Genomic DNA, 20,759 nt, shown 5'->3' with positions numbered 1-20,759 from the left:
ATGTATTTAGGATGACATGACTGGGGTTAGAATGATCAATCTCCTCGACTCAGAGAAGGAGGAGGAGACGAGATTGAGACCATACTCTGCGTAGAGCGTTGGTGCTGCTTTAGCAGTCTCCTTGGCTATTGGGCACAATCCTGGATGGGTCGCCACTCCGACACAGTACACCAGCATGCTGGCACTCATTTTGCCGACCTCGGAAGGCTGACAGGCCAAGTTAACCCCACCTGGTATTAATTCAACAGTTGAGCGGGATTTGAACACAGGACGCTAGGATCCAAAGCCCACCACCCTAACCATCAAGACAACACCAGGCATACTCAGAGAAGATGCTCGAACTATTACACCAACATGAATGTAAATAGGGCAAGATCACAAGATATCCTTCCAACACTCTTCCCCTCCCAACCACCACTATAACTACCACCTCTCCACATTTCCTCCCACAGCCACCTCACTACATCCCTTTGCACCGCTGCTGCCTCTCCACCCCCTCCACCGCTGCTGCCTCTCTAACCCCCTCCACCGCTGCCTCGCCAACCCGCCTCCACCCCCCCCACCTGCCTCTGCACATACCCTGCTCCACCACCACCTTTGCACATACCCTGCTCCACCACCTCCCCCTCCTACCCCCTAGCCCAATCACGTCTCCCACCCAACGCCCCACCTCTCCACATCTCACATCCCCCCTCCCCCTATTTCATCCACTCCAGTTGCCTCCTCCTTCCACATTCACCTTAATTTCCAGTCACCCCTCTCCCTCCACCCATACTTATGATCTTTTCTAACCCCATGAACCTGACACAAACTCAACCATTCAGACAGGTTATTGTGTTTTTTTTCCCCTCTCAATCCACCTACCTTTCCAGTTTTTGTTCCAATGCTCTTTCATCCCCATTTTTCCCTTCCTGTTCTTGTAGCCCTCTTCTTGCTTCTTGCTACCTTGCCCGTCTCTTTCCACCACTCTCCTCCCCATCCCTGTACTTTTTCATTCTTCCCCCTCACCTATTCTTTATCTAAGTGTCCAGCTACCCTGCTGTTGTTGCGTTTGGATTGCTTCAAACTGCATTCTAGCTGTTCGGTTCTGTTACATTCTTTCCTGTATTCCAGCTCTTCCACGAGTCTCAAATTTTATACAAAAAAGTTGGGCAAATCTCAGAGTGAGGTGACAGGGAGGGAGCTCTTTGTTGACATGGCTGAGAAGGTCTACATACACCGAGTCTGTATTAATTACAATTAAGTGAAAATGAGTTCTGAATTGTAGGAGTCACTTGTGAACTTTGGGTGAACTCAGCATCAACATAATACCAGGAGAGCTACTCCACAGTGTTTTGGTTCACTTTTTAGCAATCCTGCAGGGGCGCAATGTATGTATCGATGTACTTACAAAATAATAATAAATGAAATGAAATAATGGCGACTCCTAGAGACGAGCCTGTGGTCGGCTTCCCTGTGTGAGTTGATTAGCTGGTGGTCCAGACCTCAGCTCAAAATTAAACCCACGATAACTAAATCGGTACAAAAAGAGGTTGCCACTGTGGGGGAAAAATTTATATCAATGTATTTTAAATTATAACAAATGGAGTTTCAGAAATGTAACTTTTATGCTGTAAGTTGAATTGGCTGTCATTTCTGGCCAAAAGACTTTTGCCCTAAATGATAAGAAATGTGTTGTTCTGGAGCAGAGTGACCGAGCTGATAAATGAACCTTTGCTTAGAAATGTACGAAGTGGCTTTTCGTCTAAAGGTCACGTCTACAGTGTGGGTGAATAGCCCCCAACCTCTCTCTCATGAAAGTATAAAATGCTTTGAAATGTAAAATTGTTTCATTGCAAGTACCTGAGAAAGTATTAGAATCTCAGTGGCTTGTACTCCTTGGAACTGACCAAGTACCAAGTTAGAATAAAACTCTCTGATGTAATGTGGAAATGAATTGAATCGGGTTGGTCTAACTGTTAACTAAAGCAAGAATAAATGAAATAGAACCAAATAATATTGCAATCAATGGGGATTCTTAAGTTCATTGTACAAGGGTGAGAAGTGTATGGTGGATAATTAGAAAATAAATTGTTTCACAAGGAAGGACTTGTGTGGACATCAGTTTTAACAGTGTCGATAGGGTTTTTGTAGGATTTTATAACCAAATCGGACAAACGTTAAACTCTGCCTGAAGTCAAATAGGATTACACAATCGGCCAGTTAGGAGGACAACGATCACAACAAGGTTGGTTTAAAAAATCCACAACAGTTGTTGCCTGGTGACTCGGATTCGAACCGACGTTGGTGCGGTGCTCGTGACCGGAGGTGCTTAATCTGCCGGAGGCAGTGCCTGGAGGAACGACATGTGCTTGAGCGAAGGTAAGGGAGAGCGCTCTCAGCAGGTAACGCATTTCGAACAAAGAAAAGTTCATTGTCAGATAATTTTATTGAGAGAAAGAAGAGGATCTGGCGGAGGGAGTCCGTTTTAAAGTAAACGATAAGTACTGTAGTTGTTTTAGAAAAGTGCTGGAGAAGAAGAGGAGTCAGATGAGAAGAAGAGGCTCGTTAAGGAGCCAGATGCGTAATTAAATGGGAATGATGAAGCAACATGCCACATGTTTGCATTGATACGGACCGGCTGTGAGAGAGAGGCCGAGGACACGGCTGAGACGCGGAGATAGGGTTACAATAGATAAATATTATAAGTTACCTGTTTGTAAGAGTTATAAGAGTTGCAAAATAATAATAAATGAAATGAAATAATGGCGACTCCTAGAGACTAGCCTGTGGTCGGCTTCCCTGTGTGAGTTGATTAGCTGGTGGTCCAGACCTCTATTTTCACACAACTCTTAACAATAATTAGTCAACCCTTAAATATCGCGGGGGTTACGTTCCTGGAAAATGCAGCGATATTCAAAACCAATTTCCAATGGGAATAAGGGGGTTAGGTTTTTGGGCTTTAAGAAAAATATGGAGGAAGGTTGGGAGCATCCAAAAATAAACATATCACAATTGAAATAAACATAAAATAAACATAAATCGGCTTTACGACGAAGTCTCCTACTGCGTTGAAGCAGATTAAATTTACCACTCCCCCCACAATTCCTCCCATACTAATCTCTTAAATGGTTTTCCTTTGTAATCTGTTGACATGTGTCGTTTATAACTTGTTCTGCAGCTTCATCACCCAGTGAATAAATAAAATTAAAAGAATCACTTTTATGTATCTATTGTTTTACACTTCCGTGCCATTCAATGATGAACGGTGCGTGATAGACATCACAACTCAGCTCAAAATTAAACCCACGATAACTAAATCGGTACAAAAAGAGGTTGCCACTGTGGGGGAAAAATTTATATTAATGTATTTTAAATTGTAACAAGTGGAGTTTCAGAAATGTAACTTTTATGCTGTAAGTTGAATTGGCTGTCATTTCTGGCCAAAAGACTTTTGCCCTAAATGATAAGAAATGTGTTGTTCTGGAGCAGAGTGACCGAGCTGATAAATGAACCTTTGCTTAGAAATGTATGAAGTGGCTTTTCGTCTAAAGGACACGTCTACAGTCTGGGTAAATAGCCCCCAACCTCTCTCTCATGAAAGTATAAAATGCTTTGAAATGTAAAATTGTTTCAGTGCAAGTACCTGAGAAAGTATTAGAATCTCAGTGGCTTGTACTCCTTGGAACTGACCAAGTACCAAGTTAGAATAAAACTCTCTGATGTAATGTGGAAATGAATTGAATCGGGTTGGTCTAACTGTTAACTAAAGCAAGAATAAATGAAATAGAACCAAATAATATTGCAATCAATGGGGATTCTTAAGTTCATTGTACAAGGTTGAGAAGTGTATGGTGGATAATTAGAAAATAAATTGTTTCACAAGGAAGGACTTGTGTGGACATCAGTTTTAACAGTGTCGATAGGGTTTTTGTAGGATTTTATAACCAAATCGGACAAACGTCAAACTCTGCCTGAAGTCAAATAGGATTACACAATCGGCCAGTTAGAATCCTTCAGGAGGACAACGATCACAACAAGGTTGGTTTAAAAAATCCACAACAGTTGTTGCATGGTGACTCGGATTTGAACCGACGTTGGTGCGGTGCTGGTGACCGGAGGTGCTTAATCTGCCGGAGGCAGTGCCTGTAGGAACGACATGTGCTTGAGCGAAGGTAAGGGAGAGCGCTCTCAGCAGGTAACGCATTTCGAACAAAGAAAAGTTCATTGTCAGATAATTTTATTGAGAGAAAGAAGAGGATCCGGCGGAGGGAGTCCGTTTTAAAGTAAACGATAAGTACTGTAGTTGTTTTAGAAAAGTGCTGGAGAAGAAGAGGAGTCAGATGAGAAGAAGAGGCTCGTTAAGGAGCCAGATGCGTAATTAAATGGGAATGATGAAGCAACATGCCACATGTTTGCATTGATACGGACCGGCTGTGAGAGAGAGGCCGAGGACACGGCTGAGACGCGGAGATAGGGTTAAAATAGATAAATATTATAAGTTACGTGTTTGTAAGAGTTATAAGAGTTACAAAATAATAATAAATGAAATGAAATAATGGCGACTCCTAGAGACTAGCCTGTGGTCGGCTTCCCTGTGCGAGTTGATTAGCTGGTGGTCCAGACCTCTATTTTCACACAACTCTTAACAATAATTAGTCAACCCTTAAATATCGCGGGGGTTACGTTCCTGGAAAATGCAGCGATATTCAAAACCAATTTCCAATGGGAATAAGGGGGTTAGGTTTTTGGGCTTTAAGAAAAATATGGAGGAAGGTTGGGAGCATCCAAAAATAAACACATCACAATTGAAATAAACATAAAATAAACATAAATCAGCTTTACGACGAAGTCTCCTACTGCGTTGAAGCAGATTAAATTTACCACTCCCCACACAATTCCTCCCATACTAATCTCTTAAATGGTTTTCCTTTGTAATCTGTTGACATGTGTCGTTTATAACTTGTTCTGCAGCTTCATCACACAGTGAATAAATAAAATTAAAAGAATCACTTTTATGTATCTATTGTTTTACACTTCCGTGCCATTCAATGATGAACGGTGCGTGATAGACATCACAACTCAGCTCAAAATTAAACCCACGATAACTAAATCGGTACAAAAAGAGGTTGCCACTGTGGGGGAAAAATTTATATTAATGTATTTTAAATTGTAACAAGTGGAGTTTCAGAAATGTAACTTTTATGCTGTAAGTTGAATTGGCTGTCATTTCTGGCCAAAAGACTTTTGCCCTAAATGATGATAAATGTGTTGTTCTGGAGCAGAGTGACCGAGCTGATAAATGAACCTTTGCTTAGAAATGTACGAAGTGGCTTTTCGTCTAAAGGACACGTCTACAGTCTGGGTAAATAGCCCCCAACCTCTCTCTCATGAAAATATAAAATGCTTTGAAATGTAAAATTGTTTCAGTGCAAGTACCTGAGAAAGTATTAGAATCTCAGTGGCTTGTACTCCTTGGAACTGACCAAGTACCAAGTTAGAATAAAACTCTCTGATGTTATGTGGAAATGAATTGAATCGGGTTGGTCTAACTGTTAACTAAAGCAAGAATAATTGAAATAGAACCAAATAATATTGCAATCAATGGGGATTCTTAAGTTCATTGTACAAGGTTGAGAAGTGTATGGTGGATAATTAGAAAATAAATTGTTTCACAAGGAAGGACTTGTGTGGACATCAGTTTTAACAGTGTCGATAGGGTTTTTGTAGGATTTTATAACCAAATCGGACAAACGTTAAACTCTGCCTGAAGTCAAGTAGGATTACACAATCGGCCAGTTAGAATCCTTCAGGAGGACAACGATCACAACAAGGTTGGTTTAAAAAATCCACAACAGTTGTTACCTGGTGACTCGGATTTGAACCGACGTTGGTGCGGTGCTCGTGACCGGAGGTGCTTAATCTGCCGGAGGCAGTGCCTGGAGGAACGACATGTGCTTGAGCGAAGGTAAGGGAGAGCGCTCTCAGCAGGTAACGCATTTCGAACAAAGAAAAGTTCATTGTCAGATAATTTTATTGAGAGAAAGAAGAGGATCCGGCGGAGGGAGTCCGTTTTAAAGGAAACGATAAGTACTGTAGTTGTTTTAGAAAAGTGCTGGAGAAGAAGAGGAGTCAGATGACAAGAAGAGGCTCGTTAAGGAGCCAGATGCGTAATTAAATGGGCATGATGAAGCAACATACCACATGTTTGCATTGATACGGACCGGCTGTGAGAGAGAGGCCGAGGACACGGCTGAGACGTCGAGATAGGGTTAAAATAGATAAATATTATAAGTTACCTGTTTGTAAGAGTTATAAGAGTTACTTTTTGTTCATTGAACTCACTGGAAGTTTGTTGGCAGTGAGGTTGTTATATTATATTGTGTGGAGGTTTTACGGATTTGTAAATGCAATGATTTGCACGAAACGTTTTGTAGAGTGCAGGAGACGATTAACCGGCTGAGAGCGTGGTTGGTGATTTGCATTGAGATGCATGTGTTCCTGAGAGTAAAAAATGAAACTTGTGCGAGTCCAATATTCACTGCAATGAAACGTGTTCTGTTGGGATTTTGACGATATTTTAACTCGTGCTGAGTTGAGCTGTGGGTCTGTTTGAAATGGCATATTTTGCATTCTTGGGATTGTGGTTTCACACGAAGGTCGCAAACTACACTGTGTGAGACCCCCCTCCACTCGATCTGTGGGGGTGGCATTTGTTTACACTGAGTCTGTGTTTGTCTTCGCTTTAAGTGTGAAATTCGATTCATATGCAGATTCAAGAGGATGGGGGCTATTTGTCGAAGTGTGCATGCATTTGGCAATGACTTTAAAATAAGATGCAATGCTCGTTAGTGTGTGTGTTGAAGCCATGACAGAGTAATGCAAAACTGTGGATTTTGCCTGTCAGAGTTTTTTCCTTTTTCTTCCCACCGGATGTGGAGAGAACTTCCTGTTCCTTGTTCCTTGGTGTTTGTGGCGCACCCTCTCTACTGAATGTTTAAAGTGAAGTCCATTTAGGAAAAAGTGTTGAAGTTTTATTTTACAACCATAGGGATTTTGAATAAATTGAAATAACAATTGTGAATGTAGATATACTGTATTCGGAATGTGAAGTCTTGGGAGTTGAGTTCTCGCTGGCATTGTGATGATTTGTAATTACACAAGCCGGCAGGTTTAAGAGCTGGGCAAGCTCTGAGGACATGTCAGAAATGTTTCGAAGATTTGATCTGAGTTGTAACCATTGTACTTAAAAGATGTGATTCAAATGTAGTAACGTGATTTGGAATGATTTAAAATGATTTGATGATGTTTAGTACGTGGGGCAATTCACAGATAATTGATGATTCTCTCGGATGGACGTTGAAATATTGTTTTATTCATCTGCGAATGTTGAGGTTACCTGAACTTGTGCTGGGAAGGCAATGGCAAACAACCCAGTGTAACCCTTTGATCGATTCAGTCAAGGTAAATTCATGATTTAATTGGATAAACGCTGAAGATTTAATTTTTCATTTATGGATTTTAAAAGGAAATATTTAATTGTTTTGACCAAAAAGTTGTTTAAGAGAGTTTGGATGTTTATTAGTCTGAAGTTTAAGATGTTTTTCCAATACTGGGATAAAATTTGGGGAGGGTGTAGCTGCATGTGTAGACAGAGTGTGTGAGCTGCAATTTAAATGATATTTGCATGATAACAGATTTGACAAGTGATTTGACAATTTTTGTACAACTGTTTAAAATGATTTATTTGTTTTGATAAAGGAAAATGGATTCGTAATTGAGAAGGTCAGAGGAAGTGATAGATGGTTTGTGTATGTAAGTTGGAAAAATGGCAGCATGTTTGCTGTTTTGGTGAGAGAGAAGTGGACAGATGGAGAAATGTCAGAGATTTAAAATGTCGATGGAAATAGCAAATGAGATGGATGTTTTGAGTATACGTACAACTGGGATTTCTGTATATTTTAGCATGTTGTTTTGGGAAATAACAAGGAAAGGGATTAAAATATTGATATGACATATAATGCAAGTTAAATGCTTCTATAAGAACCTTTGTTAGTTTTATTGACATACATGTGCCCATGACGTTTATCGATTGGTGTTTAATTGATGCTTTGTTTGTTTCGGAGTGTTGAAAGCAGTCTTTGATGCAATGTACGATTTCGTCTAAATGAAGCTTGGAAAGAACTTCCACACAAAGATTGGACGATGGGAGAACCCAGATTTTGGTGATTGAGCATTCAATACGTGATCATGCCCCTTCCTGAGGAGATAAGATGGAGCAATGTGGAAAAAGAAAGAAAAACCCCACTGAGGAGAAGGTTGAGCAAAGTCTTAACGTCGGCGTTGTGTGGTGCCTGCGTGGAGGAATGTTCTCAGCCACACTCTCGATTGCCACTCTGCAAATACATCGTGAACTTGCTGTGGTCGCTTCAATGTACGACAGGCCTGGAGTTCCACACTGCGCTCCTTCAACCCAGTGTCTGGCCCAAACTTGTACTTGCCCACATCTACCTTCTCCTCAGCTCAAGGAGTGCTTCGATTGTGTTTCCCCTTGGGTGCTGCTCTATCCACACCCTGACCTGTTTATCTTCTGACTTCGGGTAGCATGTTTTCAATGTGTGACACATACTGATTAACAGGCCATAAATTAAATGGAAACTCACTCACTTTCTGATATGAGCACTCGCTGCCATTGTTGATTGAACTTGAGTAATGGAAATCTTTTCTCCTTCAGGAATGGGACATGGTAATCATGTGTAAGAAAAATTATTCAAATTTTCCTTAAAAAAAAAACGGGCGAGTGTGGGGGACAATTTATATTAATGTATTTTAAATTGTAACAAATGGAGTTTCAGAAATGTAACTTTTATGCTGCAAGTTTAATTGGCTGTCATTTCTGGCCAAAAGACTTTTGCCCTAAATGATAAGAAATGTGTTGTTCTGGAGCAGAGTGACCGAGCTGATAAATGAACCTTTCCTTAGAAATGTACGAAGTGGCTTTTCGTCTAAAGGACACGTCTACAGTCTGGGTGAGTAGCCCCCAACCTCTCTCTCATGAATGTATAAAATGCTTTGAAATGTAAAATTGTTTCAGTGCAAGTACCTGAGAAAGCATTAGAATCTCAGTGGCTTGTACTCCTTGGAACTGAGTCAGAATAAGTACCAAGTCAGAATAAAACTCTCTGATGTAATGTGGAAGTGAATTGAATCGGGTTGGTCTAACTGTTAACTAAAGCAAGAATAAATGAAATAGAACCAAATAATATTGCAATCAATGGGGATTCTTAAGTTCATTGTACAAGGGTGAGAAGTGTATGGTGGATAATTAGAAAATAAATTGTTTCACAAGGAAGGACTTGTGTGGACATCAGTTTTATCAGTGTCGATAGGGTTTTTGTAGGATTTTATAACCAAATCGGACAAACGTCAAACTCTGCCTGAAGTCAAATAGGATTACACAATCGGCCAGTTAGAATCCTTCAGGAGGACAACGATATTCAGACTCGTGATAATTAAATCGGTACAAAAAGAGGTTGCCGAGATAGGTCAAAACCCACGATATTCAGACCCGTGCTAATTAAGGATTTACTGCACAGTTAGGTAATGAATAAGGGGAAATGTTGAAGCAATTTTTGCCAATTCTATTCCTTCGATTAAGTTTCATATCACACAAACATTCATCATTATTTTAGAAGTAATAGTGAAAGAAAATGTCTAAAAAGGTGACATAAGCTTGTGTGAGAGGTGCCATGAAGTAGGATGAGGTCTCATCTCACGTTGAAGAGAGGAAGACGTTAGCGAGTTTGAAAAAGTTTGCACGGTACTTTGTGTTCAGCACGGATGGTTCAAACAGGTTGTACAGCTTTCGGTAGAAGTCAGGATACTCCCTGGGAAAAGAAAAAAAATAAAATCCATAAAACCAGCCAATGCTTCCTATCATGAGCAACATTATCATCACAATCAATAACATCACAAATAAAATGAATGCTTCCTGTCTAAAATATGGAGGGGCTTTTGATTTTTAACCCACAGCCACAGGGTTATTCCACTCATACAATTCCATCCATTTTTGCAGCGAGTCCACTGTCATTCCATGCTGTTGGTTATGAAATTTTTCATACCAAATTTGGATTACTATGACATTATAACCTGACATTATACAGTACAAAACCAAAAATGGAGCAAAACGAATGGATCTCATTGTTGTGGAATGCAACCCCAACAATGTGATAGATCCAGCATTGCAACATGATGGCCCAAAACATCGTTCATAATGAAAGATTGCAGAATGAGGTCAGTGCACAACTCATCTCCTTACAAGTTATGTTGGTGCATGAGAATAAAGAGTCCTTTGAGAGCGAGCAGACTCACAGCACCTCCTGCATTTAAAAAAACAAAACAAAAAGTTAATATTAATATTAATAATACTGACAAACACAAACATCGTAAATTAACATATTTATTTTGTGTCAAACCTTCTGGAGAAATAACATGACGTGATTAAATGACATTACATTCAATCACTTGGGTGACTAACTTGGAGGAGCATGAGATGTGGAACCTTTGGGAGTGGACCCCATGGAAAAATTCTCGTATCCAGATTTTGATATCATCAATGAAATGCAAAATAGTGGCACAAATCTTGCAATTATTGGCCTGTGCAAGAAGAAATGGTCTAATGCGTTCTCTGAGCTGCAACCTGAGTCAGATTCGTGGAAAATTTAAATCCAACTATAAATGCTGTATGGCGCAATGCCAGTAAGAGGTGTTGCATCAAAAAGCATGCCATTCTTTCAAACATTAAGCTCGTGTTCCCATTAAAATGTAGACATGATGGAATCCTCCCATGGCATATTTTGTTTTTAGGCCGGTATCCTGGAAATGTTATGATTTAACAAATTGATTCAAGTGCAGATTTGGTGACCTTTGCCTTTGATGACCTTTCCTGATACATAAACACAGTGTGACCCATTGAATGGTCGGGGTCATATTGGAAACCTAAAATTTACATAAATGTCCCATGTTTTGAAACAGATTTGGATGTATTGAAATGTTTTCCAAGTGCTACTGCAGCATGCTTGTCTGACTGATTTATTGGCCAGCAGAGACATTGATTCATAGACCAAAATGGTTTATGTCCATCCATCCATCCATCCATTTTGACTACTCTGTGCAGAGCATTGGTGCTGCCGAAGCAGTCTCCTGGGCGATTGTGCACAATCCTGGATAGGTCACCGCTCCAACACAGGAGACTTGAATGGCTCAATCATCCCAGCAAGCTGGTACTCATTTTGCAAACCTCAGAAGGATGACAGGCTGAGTCAGCCCCACCTGGTTTAATGTGCATTGCTGTAAAAATTTCAATGGTACATCATTAAAAGAATAGAATATAATAAAAGTTATTTGGAACGAATAATTAAATGGTCACTTTCTGCCTTCAGCTTACAAAACGGGTAAACAAATGACCATCTCACCACAATACGGGACTTTTGAAATGACATAATCTGCCCCAGAACGCTCCGTGCGCAAGTGTAGAAACCCCCATCAACGACAGTGTTCGGGGCACCAAAAAATAATATTGTGTATACGAAATAATGATTACTACCTAAAATGGCGCACAAAGAGAGAGGAGAGAGAGAAATTGGGACCATACTCCGTGCAGAGCATTGGTGCTGCCGAAGCAGTCTCCTTGGCTATTGGGCACAATCCTGGACAGGTCGCTACTCCGATGCAGGATACCAGCATGCTGGTGCTCACTTTGCCGACCTCGGAAGTATGACAGGCCGAGTTAACCCCACCTGGTATTAATTCAACAGCTGAGCGGGATTTGAACTCAGGACCCGAGGATCCAAAGCTCGCCACCCTAACCATTAACCCAACACCAGGCATAATACAACTATAAGAGAGAGGGAGATGCTGTGTATCATTACCTAGTAACGGTAACCAACTGTTCAGCAAAGGACATCTTCGTGACATGAAATTACACAAAGCTTGTGCAAGCCATATTTACATGGGGGCTGGATGTATCAGGTAGACGTACCTGAGAAGGACACCGTATCAGGTTTGGGTTCTTCTGAACACCGATGGTAAGGACATATCTGGGATTTGTGAATGTAGAAGGTAAGTCAAAAAGTATGACATTTACAATTAATCATGAAGGGGGGGGCATAGAAGCTATGGGAGCTGTCAGGGCTGTTATAAATACACTAGCTAGAAGCCCATGGTAAAAATACTACAAGAGAAAAAGAAAAAAAAGGAAAGGTATTCTTGTGATGGTTGAAAGAACTCAAAATAATAATAATAATAATAATAATAATAATAATAATCACATTACTTAACAGCAAAGACATCACAGCACATCCTCAGTTCATATTGGTAACAGTTTATTCCACACAAAGAAATTACAGATCCTCGGTTAAAATTGGATTCCAAAATTTCCCCACCTGGGGAGGGTGGACACCCCCTTCACAGACCCCCACCCCCATCCCAGACATTCATCCCCTTCCCAAACCGTCACTCCCCCCGAGACACGCACCCTCCTCGACTATCACCCCCTTCCTAGACCGTCACCCCGCTCTGAGACCCCCATTCTCCCAGACCCCCACTCCCCTCAGTCGGTTTGCTCCCTCACACCATGGGTTCTTTCCATCCCAATGCATTTTCTTCCCTCAATGTTGGCAACTATGCAAACGGCTCAATCCGCAAGGATAAGTGTCCACACGGATAGCACCCCGTATCCGGTGTGGTGATCGCTCGGGCTCGAACCACCATTTGGATGGCGGGTATGAGGGAGTAACAGCGCATCATATTGCCCGCTCAATCGTTCCACCAAAGCACAGTGGCACCTACCTCAGAAACTTGCTTTATGAACATCAATCAAAGTAAATAAGGACTAAGGTTTTTTCACAGTGTCATGAGTTTCCCCAAATTACTCGGAAAAGACCCTTATAATCATGAATGACATGGGTTTTCTGGTGTGGTCCCTGGTTGAGTTTTTAAAGACAAAATTGTCGGAAACAGACGGCTGCCTCTATCACTCCAAAAAAAATAATAATAATAATAACCCACGTTTGAAGCAAAAGCATGTTCACTGTGTGTGCGCGTAAATAATGCATCGTGGTTATATAGCTCAGATAGTTCCCTTCTTGGGACAACGTTGCAGTAATTGGTCTTCATTTTGATAGATTCCAATTGTACTCAACAGAGGCCTGGAGCATTTGGCCTATGCCGTTACAAAGGCTCATGATGCCGATGAGCTCAAACCTTTTGATATTGGATGATTATTTCAACAGTCCCTCCCATTGTTCATTCTACAATGAAGGGAAAACTTGTAGGGAAGGCATGGCAATTGTGAATATGACTGCTCCGAATAAGTGTCTGGCTTCCCATTAGACCAAAGTGGCGGTCAAATGTTGATATTGCCACTCCTTCGTTTAAATACTGAAAATTATGTTTAAAAGACCATTTCACTTACAGATTTCTCCTTAACTTCTTCTTCTTCTTCTTCTTCTTTCGGCTGCTCCCGTTAGGGGTCGCCACAGCGGATCATCTGTTATGATCCGCATAATGATTTGGCACAGGTTTTACGGCGTAAAACCTTCCTGACGCAACTATGTTTTTACGCCGTAAAACCTTTACACAGGCACAGATGCCCTTCCTGACGCAACTCTGGTCACCTCTTATGACACAGGGATATGGTACACCTATTCTAACCGGGGCATACAACGGGCCCAGTACACTGGTACTCACTTCGCCGACCTCGGAAGGATGACAGGCTGAGTCAATCTCCTGTTGTGTATTAATTCAAGCAACCAACGGGGCTTGAACTCAGGACCTTTTGGATCCCAAGCCGCTACCCTAACCACTACGCCAACACCAGGCTTTCTCCCAGACAGATTTCTCCCTAACAACGGCAAGTAAACCAGAGAGTTGGTGTCAAAGCCACCCAATGCTCGCCTGTTTATACATTTATCGTTTTTAAAAGACTAGTCTAATAATATTTTTTACAAAGCATTGCAGTGAAGTCTGATCCAAATAATTTTAAAGCAATATATGTATTTGTATATTGTAATCAGTAAAAAATAGTGTGGCAGATAAAAACATTAGAAAGGAAATAACTTGCACCAGAAACTTTAACATTTTCACGCTCACGCTGACGCTAACGCTCACGCCGGGGGTATCGCTATAGCTCTCTGTTCTTCGAACAGGCGAGTTAAAAATGCCTGCACGAGCATAAATGGGTCACTGAAAACACATGCAGCGCATGCAACCAAAGGCCTCGTTAGCATTCATACATCATTTTGAAAGTCACGTATTACACAAAGGTTAGTCAAGGTATCAATAACAACTGTTGAGGAAAGGAGGCTCACCTTACTTCAATAAAAGCATGAATTTGGACTCACCAACGTTGTAAGCCACAGTGAGGAAGTCGATAAGCAAAGGAGGCTTACGCATGAATGGTATCACATGATCGGGTAACAGCACCAACACTCGTTTGTAGAGGTTCCGAGGCAGCTGTTGAAATAAAAGTAGATATACAGGAGAAAAAATTAATAAATATGGGGGAGGGGGGATGAATAAGCCGTTAAATATTGTGTGATGACGATGTGCAGCTACGATACCAACTCGGCAACTGAAATGCTCATGGGACTGACCACGAAGATTGCAAAATTTGAGCAAAAACATAACAAACCATGTGTGTGTGTACACACAAACACACACATAGCAGATTTACTACATTCAATTATTTCATTAAAGATCAAATTTGTAAGGACTACTTGTCCTATCAATGGCAAGCTGCACAAGTAAAGAAATATTTTCAATATGGAGAAATATAATCAAGGGAAATAGTTACATGTCTGCACGGGCAGGCCAACAGTGATTGAGAGAAAGAAAAGAAAACCCAGAATGCAACATTAAAACTCTGCATGGACGCATCAGCACACAGGTGCATATTTGCCTTCACACAGAATTGAGCTGTCAATATTCAAATATGCTCTGCAGCGACCTCGATATAGCAAATGAAAATGTGTTTATTTGAATGCTCCATCGATAAACAACATACAGTACGGTGGATTTTAAAATGAAAAATAAAAGCTTTCGGAAATTGAACATTCGTAGAATATCAAGTCTAAACAGCAACAGCCCCGGTTGCTCGAAGGCTGGATAAGCGCGAACCTGTGGATAAATTAACTATCCGGCGGATAAAACTTCTCCACTCGGTAGTTTATGTTGTTCAAAGCCTGGATAACTTTACCCGCTGGATAAAGTTGTGTTTTTCGGGATAACTTTATCCGAGTCTCACTGGTCCGAACAATGCCTTAAACGCAGGCATGTCAAATGTCAAATTCAAAAGGCATGGAAGGCGTGACTGTGATCACCAACCAGCCTTCTTCTTCTCATCATTCGTTACAGTGCTGGAAAATTTACTCCTGATTACCTTCACATTCTCTTGTCGCCCGACACAGCATATCCCGTTTGGTTGATGTAAAGTTTGCCTTCGTCTTTCGAGTTCGGCTGTCTTCTGCTGCCAGGATTGTTTTGCCAGCAGACGACAGTGCAATGCATTGTGGAATACCATCTACCTATCAAAAGTTTATCCACACCTTATCCACCCTTTCAACAACTGTACTTTATCCATCAATTACTTAACCATTGGATAAGAATGTTAACCACAGGACAGCTCTTATCCAGTGGTTAAATCATCAAAATTTTGAGCAACCAGTGCCTGGTGTTTATCATCACGTCATCTGCGGGAGGAGGGTAAAACGTAATTTAACTGTAGAACAACCAACGTCGAGGCAAAAACAAAGTGAAAAACCATGAATTTGAGGAAGTCTATACGACCCAAAAGGGAATGAAAATGAATCCAAATAGGAAAACAAAATTGGTGAATCAATTCAAAAATCGTATTTTGCAACGACGATGTTAAAACACGAATATTTGTTTAAACCATTAATAACCATGAGCTTGAAGTTCTCGCATCCAGATCCGCATCTTCTCCAAAACTGAATAAATTCTTCCTTGTCAAACACTCAACAGGTCCACTAGGTTTCGTCTGAATCCATTCACAACTTTTTGAGATATCATGCTGTCATTTTTGGCCCAATCTCTCAATGATGAAGAATCATTTATAAAATTCTAGTAGTTGGATCCAGATCCGGATCTTCACTAAAATTGAATAGATTCTTCCTTGTCAAACACTCAACATGTCCACTAAGTTTCGTCCGAATCCATTCACAACTTTTTGAGATCTCTTGTACAAAGACAGACAGACAGAAAGGGGTGAAAACATAACCTCCTTCACCTTCAGTGGTGCAGGTAATAATCAGTTGAGATAATAATTTTTTTGACATAAAAATTATCCTAACAACCATAATGACAAAAAGTATATAATGTGTTGCAAACCTCACCCAACAAAAGCAGGTTTTTCACCACAAGTGATTGTCAACTTACTCTGTTTTTCAAAAAATGGAGCCACAGGTTTTCAAAGCCCTTGCTGTGCTCCTGTAAAACAGACAAACAATGTGCTCACTCAGTCTTTTCAATGTGGCACCTTTGGCTCTTTGCTTGAGCAAACCTGCTACGTGTAAGGGCTCCACCTCCGAAGCAGAGATGCCCAACACCCTTATCACGCATTTCTCCGGTTTATGTTAATGAACGACAGAAAAATTGTTACTGGTGCATGGACATTTCACTTGCTGGAGTGGAAATTCCAATGCAGAGACACCAGAGGACGGTTGAGAGCAACTTTATTAGGACAACAGACAAGGAAAGATAATCCTCTCAACATGCCCATAATCACGCTGGAAAACATACGCTTTGGAGATGGGGATGACGGATGCACGTATGAGACTATACTGGACTACATTGTTTAGCTATTATCACAAATGAATATGCCTGGTGTTGGCGTAATGGTTTGGGTGGCGGACTTTGCATCCGAGGGTCCTGAGTTCAAATCCCGCTCAGCTGTTGAATTAATACCAAGTGGAGTTAACTCGGCCTGTCATCCTTCTGAGGTCAGCAAAATGAGTGCCAGCTTGCTGGTATACTGTGTCGGAGTGGCGACCCGTCCAGGATTGTGTCCAATAAACAAGGAGACTGCTTCGCTCGAACCAACGCTACACAGAGTGTGGTCCCAATCTCTCTCTCCGACAAATGAATCACAAAAAGGGCTACCACACCTATCTTGTACCTTTAAAATCTTACCTTTTCTATGGGTTTGTGCCTTGGAATTACACGGATTTCATCTTTCAACTCTCCACTGAAACCTTTCACCCATTTTAAATTGCATATAATCTCCTTGTGATCATCATCATCATGTACCATGCCCGATGTAGAGCATTGATGCTGCCCAAGCAGTTACCAAGCTATAATCCTAGTCGGGTCAGCACTCCGGCTCAGGAAGTCAGGGCAGGAATTTGGAATTCGTTCATGATGCCAGCGATACCTTGCCTACTCTTCACAAAGGACGCCATGGGATCTTTAACATCCACCAACTAATGCCGTCATCTCGGACGCCATGTCTAACGTCTATTGAAGGGACGGAGCCACACATTTATGAATCACCCTGCCTGTGAAACACCGAGGTGACAGTTTATAACTGCGCAGAGATTCAAATCTAGGCTAGACAGCTTAGAGGCGAGTGTGCGTACCTCTAAGACCAAGACCATCCTGCCAGCCTCCTTGATATTCAGAGACAATAACTGTGCATTACATCCTTTTGACTTTCAGTGACAATTTCAATGTTCATCATGAACACTCCGAAGGAAATCATAACACCAGAACATCGTAACACCCGCAACGAGACCCTGAGTACACGTGCCACTGTTGGCCGAAAACTGGAGGAATTGGTAAAAAAAAATTAATAAATAAACAAACAAACCACACAGAGACCATTCATACTTTATCATACAAATGTATCTGTTATATCTTTAAATAAGATATTTCGAGAAGCAAGACTGAAATCCAACATTAATGACATACACTTACATGAGTTATTCAGCTATCATCACACAGTGGTTTTGTCATAATTGCACACGAGATGGGAAAATAAACTGCATTTATGTACCCCTGGTAACACAACAGCTGGCATTCTGAAAATGTGGTGATTTGAAGCTTAACCACAAACAAATGGGAATACTGGAATTCAGTCACTCATTTAAAAGCAGTCATTGAGTGAAGCAGGGAACCAAGAATCCAAATTTACTCACAATCTTTATGGGCAAATAGAGTTCACAGATTCTTACCTTAACATCACAACACTTGTTTTTCTTGATTGAATCTGGATGTAAACAAGATCATGTGACATTGAACGGATGTTAGAAAAGCTTTTGTTACTGTCAATAAATAATGCAACATCTAAACGAGGGTAATGATTCGTCTCATTTGCAAACGATGAAAAAGCACATGATTAAAGGCATGTTTTCGTCACGAGTGCACAAAAGTCAGCAAGCAGGCTCATAGGTTCATCATACTTAATCATGCATTAAATGCTTAGGATAATAAAAGAACCGAGAACCTCAGCTATCACAACCCAATAACTCTCAACACTTGAAATCCCGTTGGCCCGCGACGCTCACGTTGGCCTGCAACGCTCTCAATCTGAAGCAGGCCTTGGGATATACATTGAAATCGGCCTAGTTTTGGTGGTTTTTTTCAGTACCTCATTGATACTAAGCAAAATATACCTTTTAATTTGAATAAAATTACGATCAATCAAAATACACTTGTTCGTTTTTGTATTTTTGCACAATAAGGAGAGAATTGTGAGCAAAATGGGTACTAAACAGTGAGAACAGGCATGACACCACCACATCAAGAAGCAGACACAACAAACCCCAATGTAACTAAGTTTACATCACGAATGTAGAGCAATTAGTGTATGTACGCGTTACCAGCCAGGTTTGTTAGCCATGGTGGTATTACCATTACACCTTTTTTTGTATACATAGTCAATGCTCATGGAATAGCTAGCACACTGAACGGATAAAGACATAATAAACAAAAACAGGATGCAAGAGGAGCAGAAGAGAGGGGGGGACACCAAAAGCAGAGTTGAAGACCAACACAGAGGCAGACTTGTACAAACAATGGGTGTGCAGAGGAATGGGGGGTAGGAGAGGATGCATGGAGTGAACAAGATGAATATAGAAGGAAACTCTTAGGAGGGAAAAGTGGAAATTTGGAAATGAGGAGGAATTGGGGTGGCACTAACAAGGGTAGAAAATATCATGGTTTTGAATTGGGGATGATGTCAGATGGTGGTGAAAAGCTGTCTTGAAGACCTGGGGGGAAGAACGAGATTGAAGAGGCTGTGCAAGCTGGTGGAAAAAAAAGTAAAAGAGCAACAAATGAGTGGAGGTGAACAGTGATCGTGGATTTAGGTAGTTTCACCAGAAGGGGTTGATGATGGAACCCTATACCCTATAAGTATAATGGAACCCTATACCGTGTGAACCCTATAGAAACCTGGGGTGGAGGACAGAGCACAGATAGAGCAGAGGGTGCAAGACCAGAAAGGAGGAAGCAGAAGACAGAGAGACCACCGACATGTCTGCAATGGCAAAGTGATAGGCACATAGACTCAGCTCCATCGAGGGAGATTCCAATAATCTTGAATGCCTTGGTTTCCATGGCATCAAGCTAAACGCGATGTGAGGCAGGGGAGCAAGCCCAGAGGGGAGAGCAGTACTCAATCAAGCTGCTAATTAAAGCCTTTTAGGTGCGTAGGAGTTCAGGTGTGCCAAGAAAGGACTTTGTACGATGGAGGATGCCCAGTCGGTGGCTGGCTTTGGAGGCCAGCTTGTAAATGTGGTTTGCCCAATAAATATCATGGCTGATAGTGACACCCAGGAGTTTGAATGACTGAACTTCAAGAGGATTGTTGAGAAAGTAGATAGGAGAGTTTGCCAGACGGTCCTTTCGGAAAGAGATAGTGAGAGTGAGATTTGGCCGGACTGAAATACAAATTCCAAATGTTTGACCAGCTTGTGTTTTTATTTTTTTTCAAGGTATGAAGAGAGGAAAGAACCTGCAGCCTGCCTGTCTGAAGGATGAGGATGTCACAGCAGACGGTGGAGTTGTCAGCAAATTGATAAAGGGGATTTTCCAGAGAGGCAGAGTGATAATTTATGAAGATGATGAATAGGACTGGACCCAGAACACTCCCAGGCAAAAATAGTGTCCCTTTACTATTGTTATTCTCTGCAAAACTAATGTAATTAGAACTGTAACCAACCATAGTATCTGAAAGTACAACTCCCATATACCACAGTTCAAATGACACCATTTTTTCCTGGACTACCTTGGGGCACTCCAGCCTTGACAAGGAGAGGAGATGAAAGGTTTCCGTTGAGTGCCGTGCCTTGGCTACAATGGTAGAGGAAGTCAGTAGGCCATGTGTGGAGCTGGCCTTTTATGCCATAGGCAGAGAGTTTGGAGAGTAAGGCAGGATGCCAGACTGTATCAAAAGCACGAGATATCATGGAGTACAGTGGTGTTACATAAAGAGGGTGTCAAGAGAGACGGCCCTGATCACGTCTGACATTGAGGGCTTACATCCACTCTTGGGTGAGTAGAAGCACCATATCCAAGGTGGAGTGACCTGGTTTGAAATCATATTGGTGATCCAAGATGAGGTTGATGGAGAAAAGGAAAGATTTCATAATCGAATGTGATGATGGATTCCATAACCTTGTTGATTATTGGAAGGAAGGCGATAGGTCTCCAGTTAAGGGGATCAGTTTTTGCACCTTTTCTATGTAATGCAGTGATGTTGC

General features: G+C 41.3%; 1 protein-coding gene across 1 annotated transcript in view; it reads right to left on the bottom strand.

The window, feature by feature from the left end:
• The window catches only part of NOC4L (nucleolar complex associated 4 homolog), a 134,706-nt gene that overhangs the window by 44,324 nt on the left and 69,623 nt on the right, over window positions 1-20,759 (bottom strand). The window contains exons 7-11 of the mRNA XM_085879898.1: window positions 18,228-18,262; window positions 16,435-16,485; window positions 14,382-14,493; window positions 10,298-10,358; window positions 9,756-9,866 (exon numbers count right to left, since the gene is read on the bottom strand). Of these exons, the coding sequence (XP_085736024.1) occupies window positions 9,756-9,866; window positions 10,298-10,358; window positions 14,382-14,493; window positions 16,435-16,485; window positions 18,228-18,262 (370 nt within the window). The remainder of the gene's footprint in view (window positions 1-9,755; window positions 9,867-10,297; window positions 10,359-14,381; window positions 14,494-16,434; window positions 16,486-18,227; window positions 18,263-20,759) is intronic.

The sequence above is a fragment of the Eptatretus burgeri genome, chromosome 4 (genome assembly GCF_056783735.1).
Source record: "Eptatretus burgeri isolate ZD-2024b chromosome 4, Ebu_testis_v1, whole genome shotgun sequence".
NCBI classification, from domain to species: Eukaryota; Metazoa; Chordata; class Myxini; order Myxiniformes; family Myxinidae; genus Eptatretus; species Eptatretus burgeri.
This window is presented reverse-complemented; position numbering and strand designations above follow the sequence as displayed.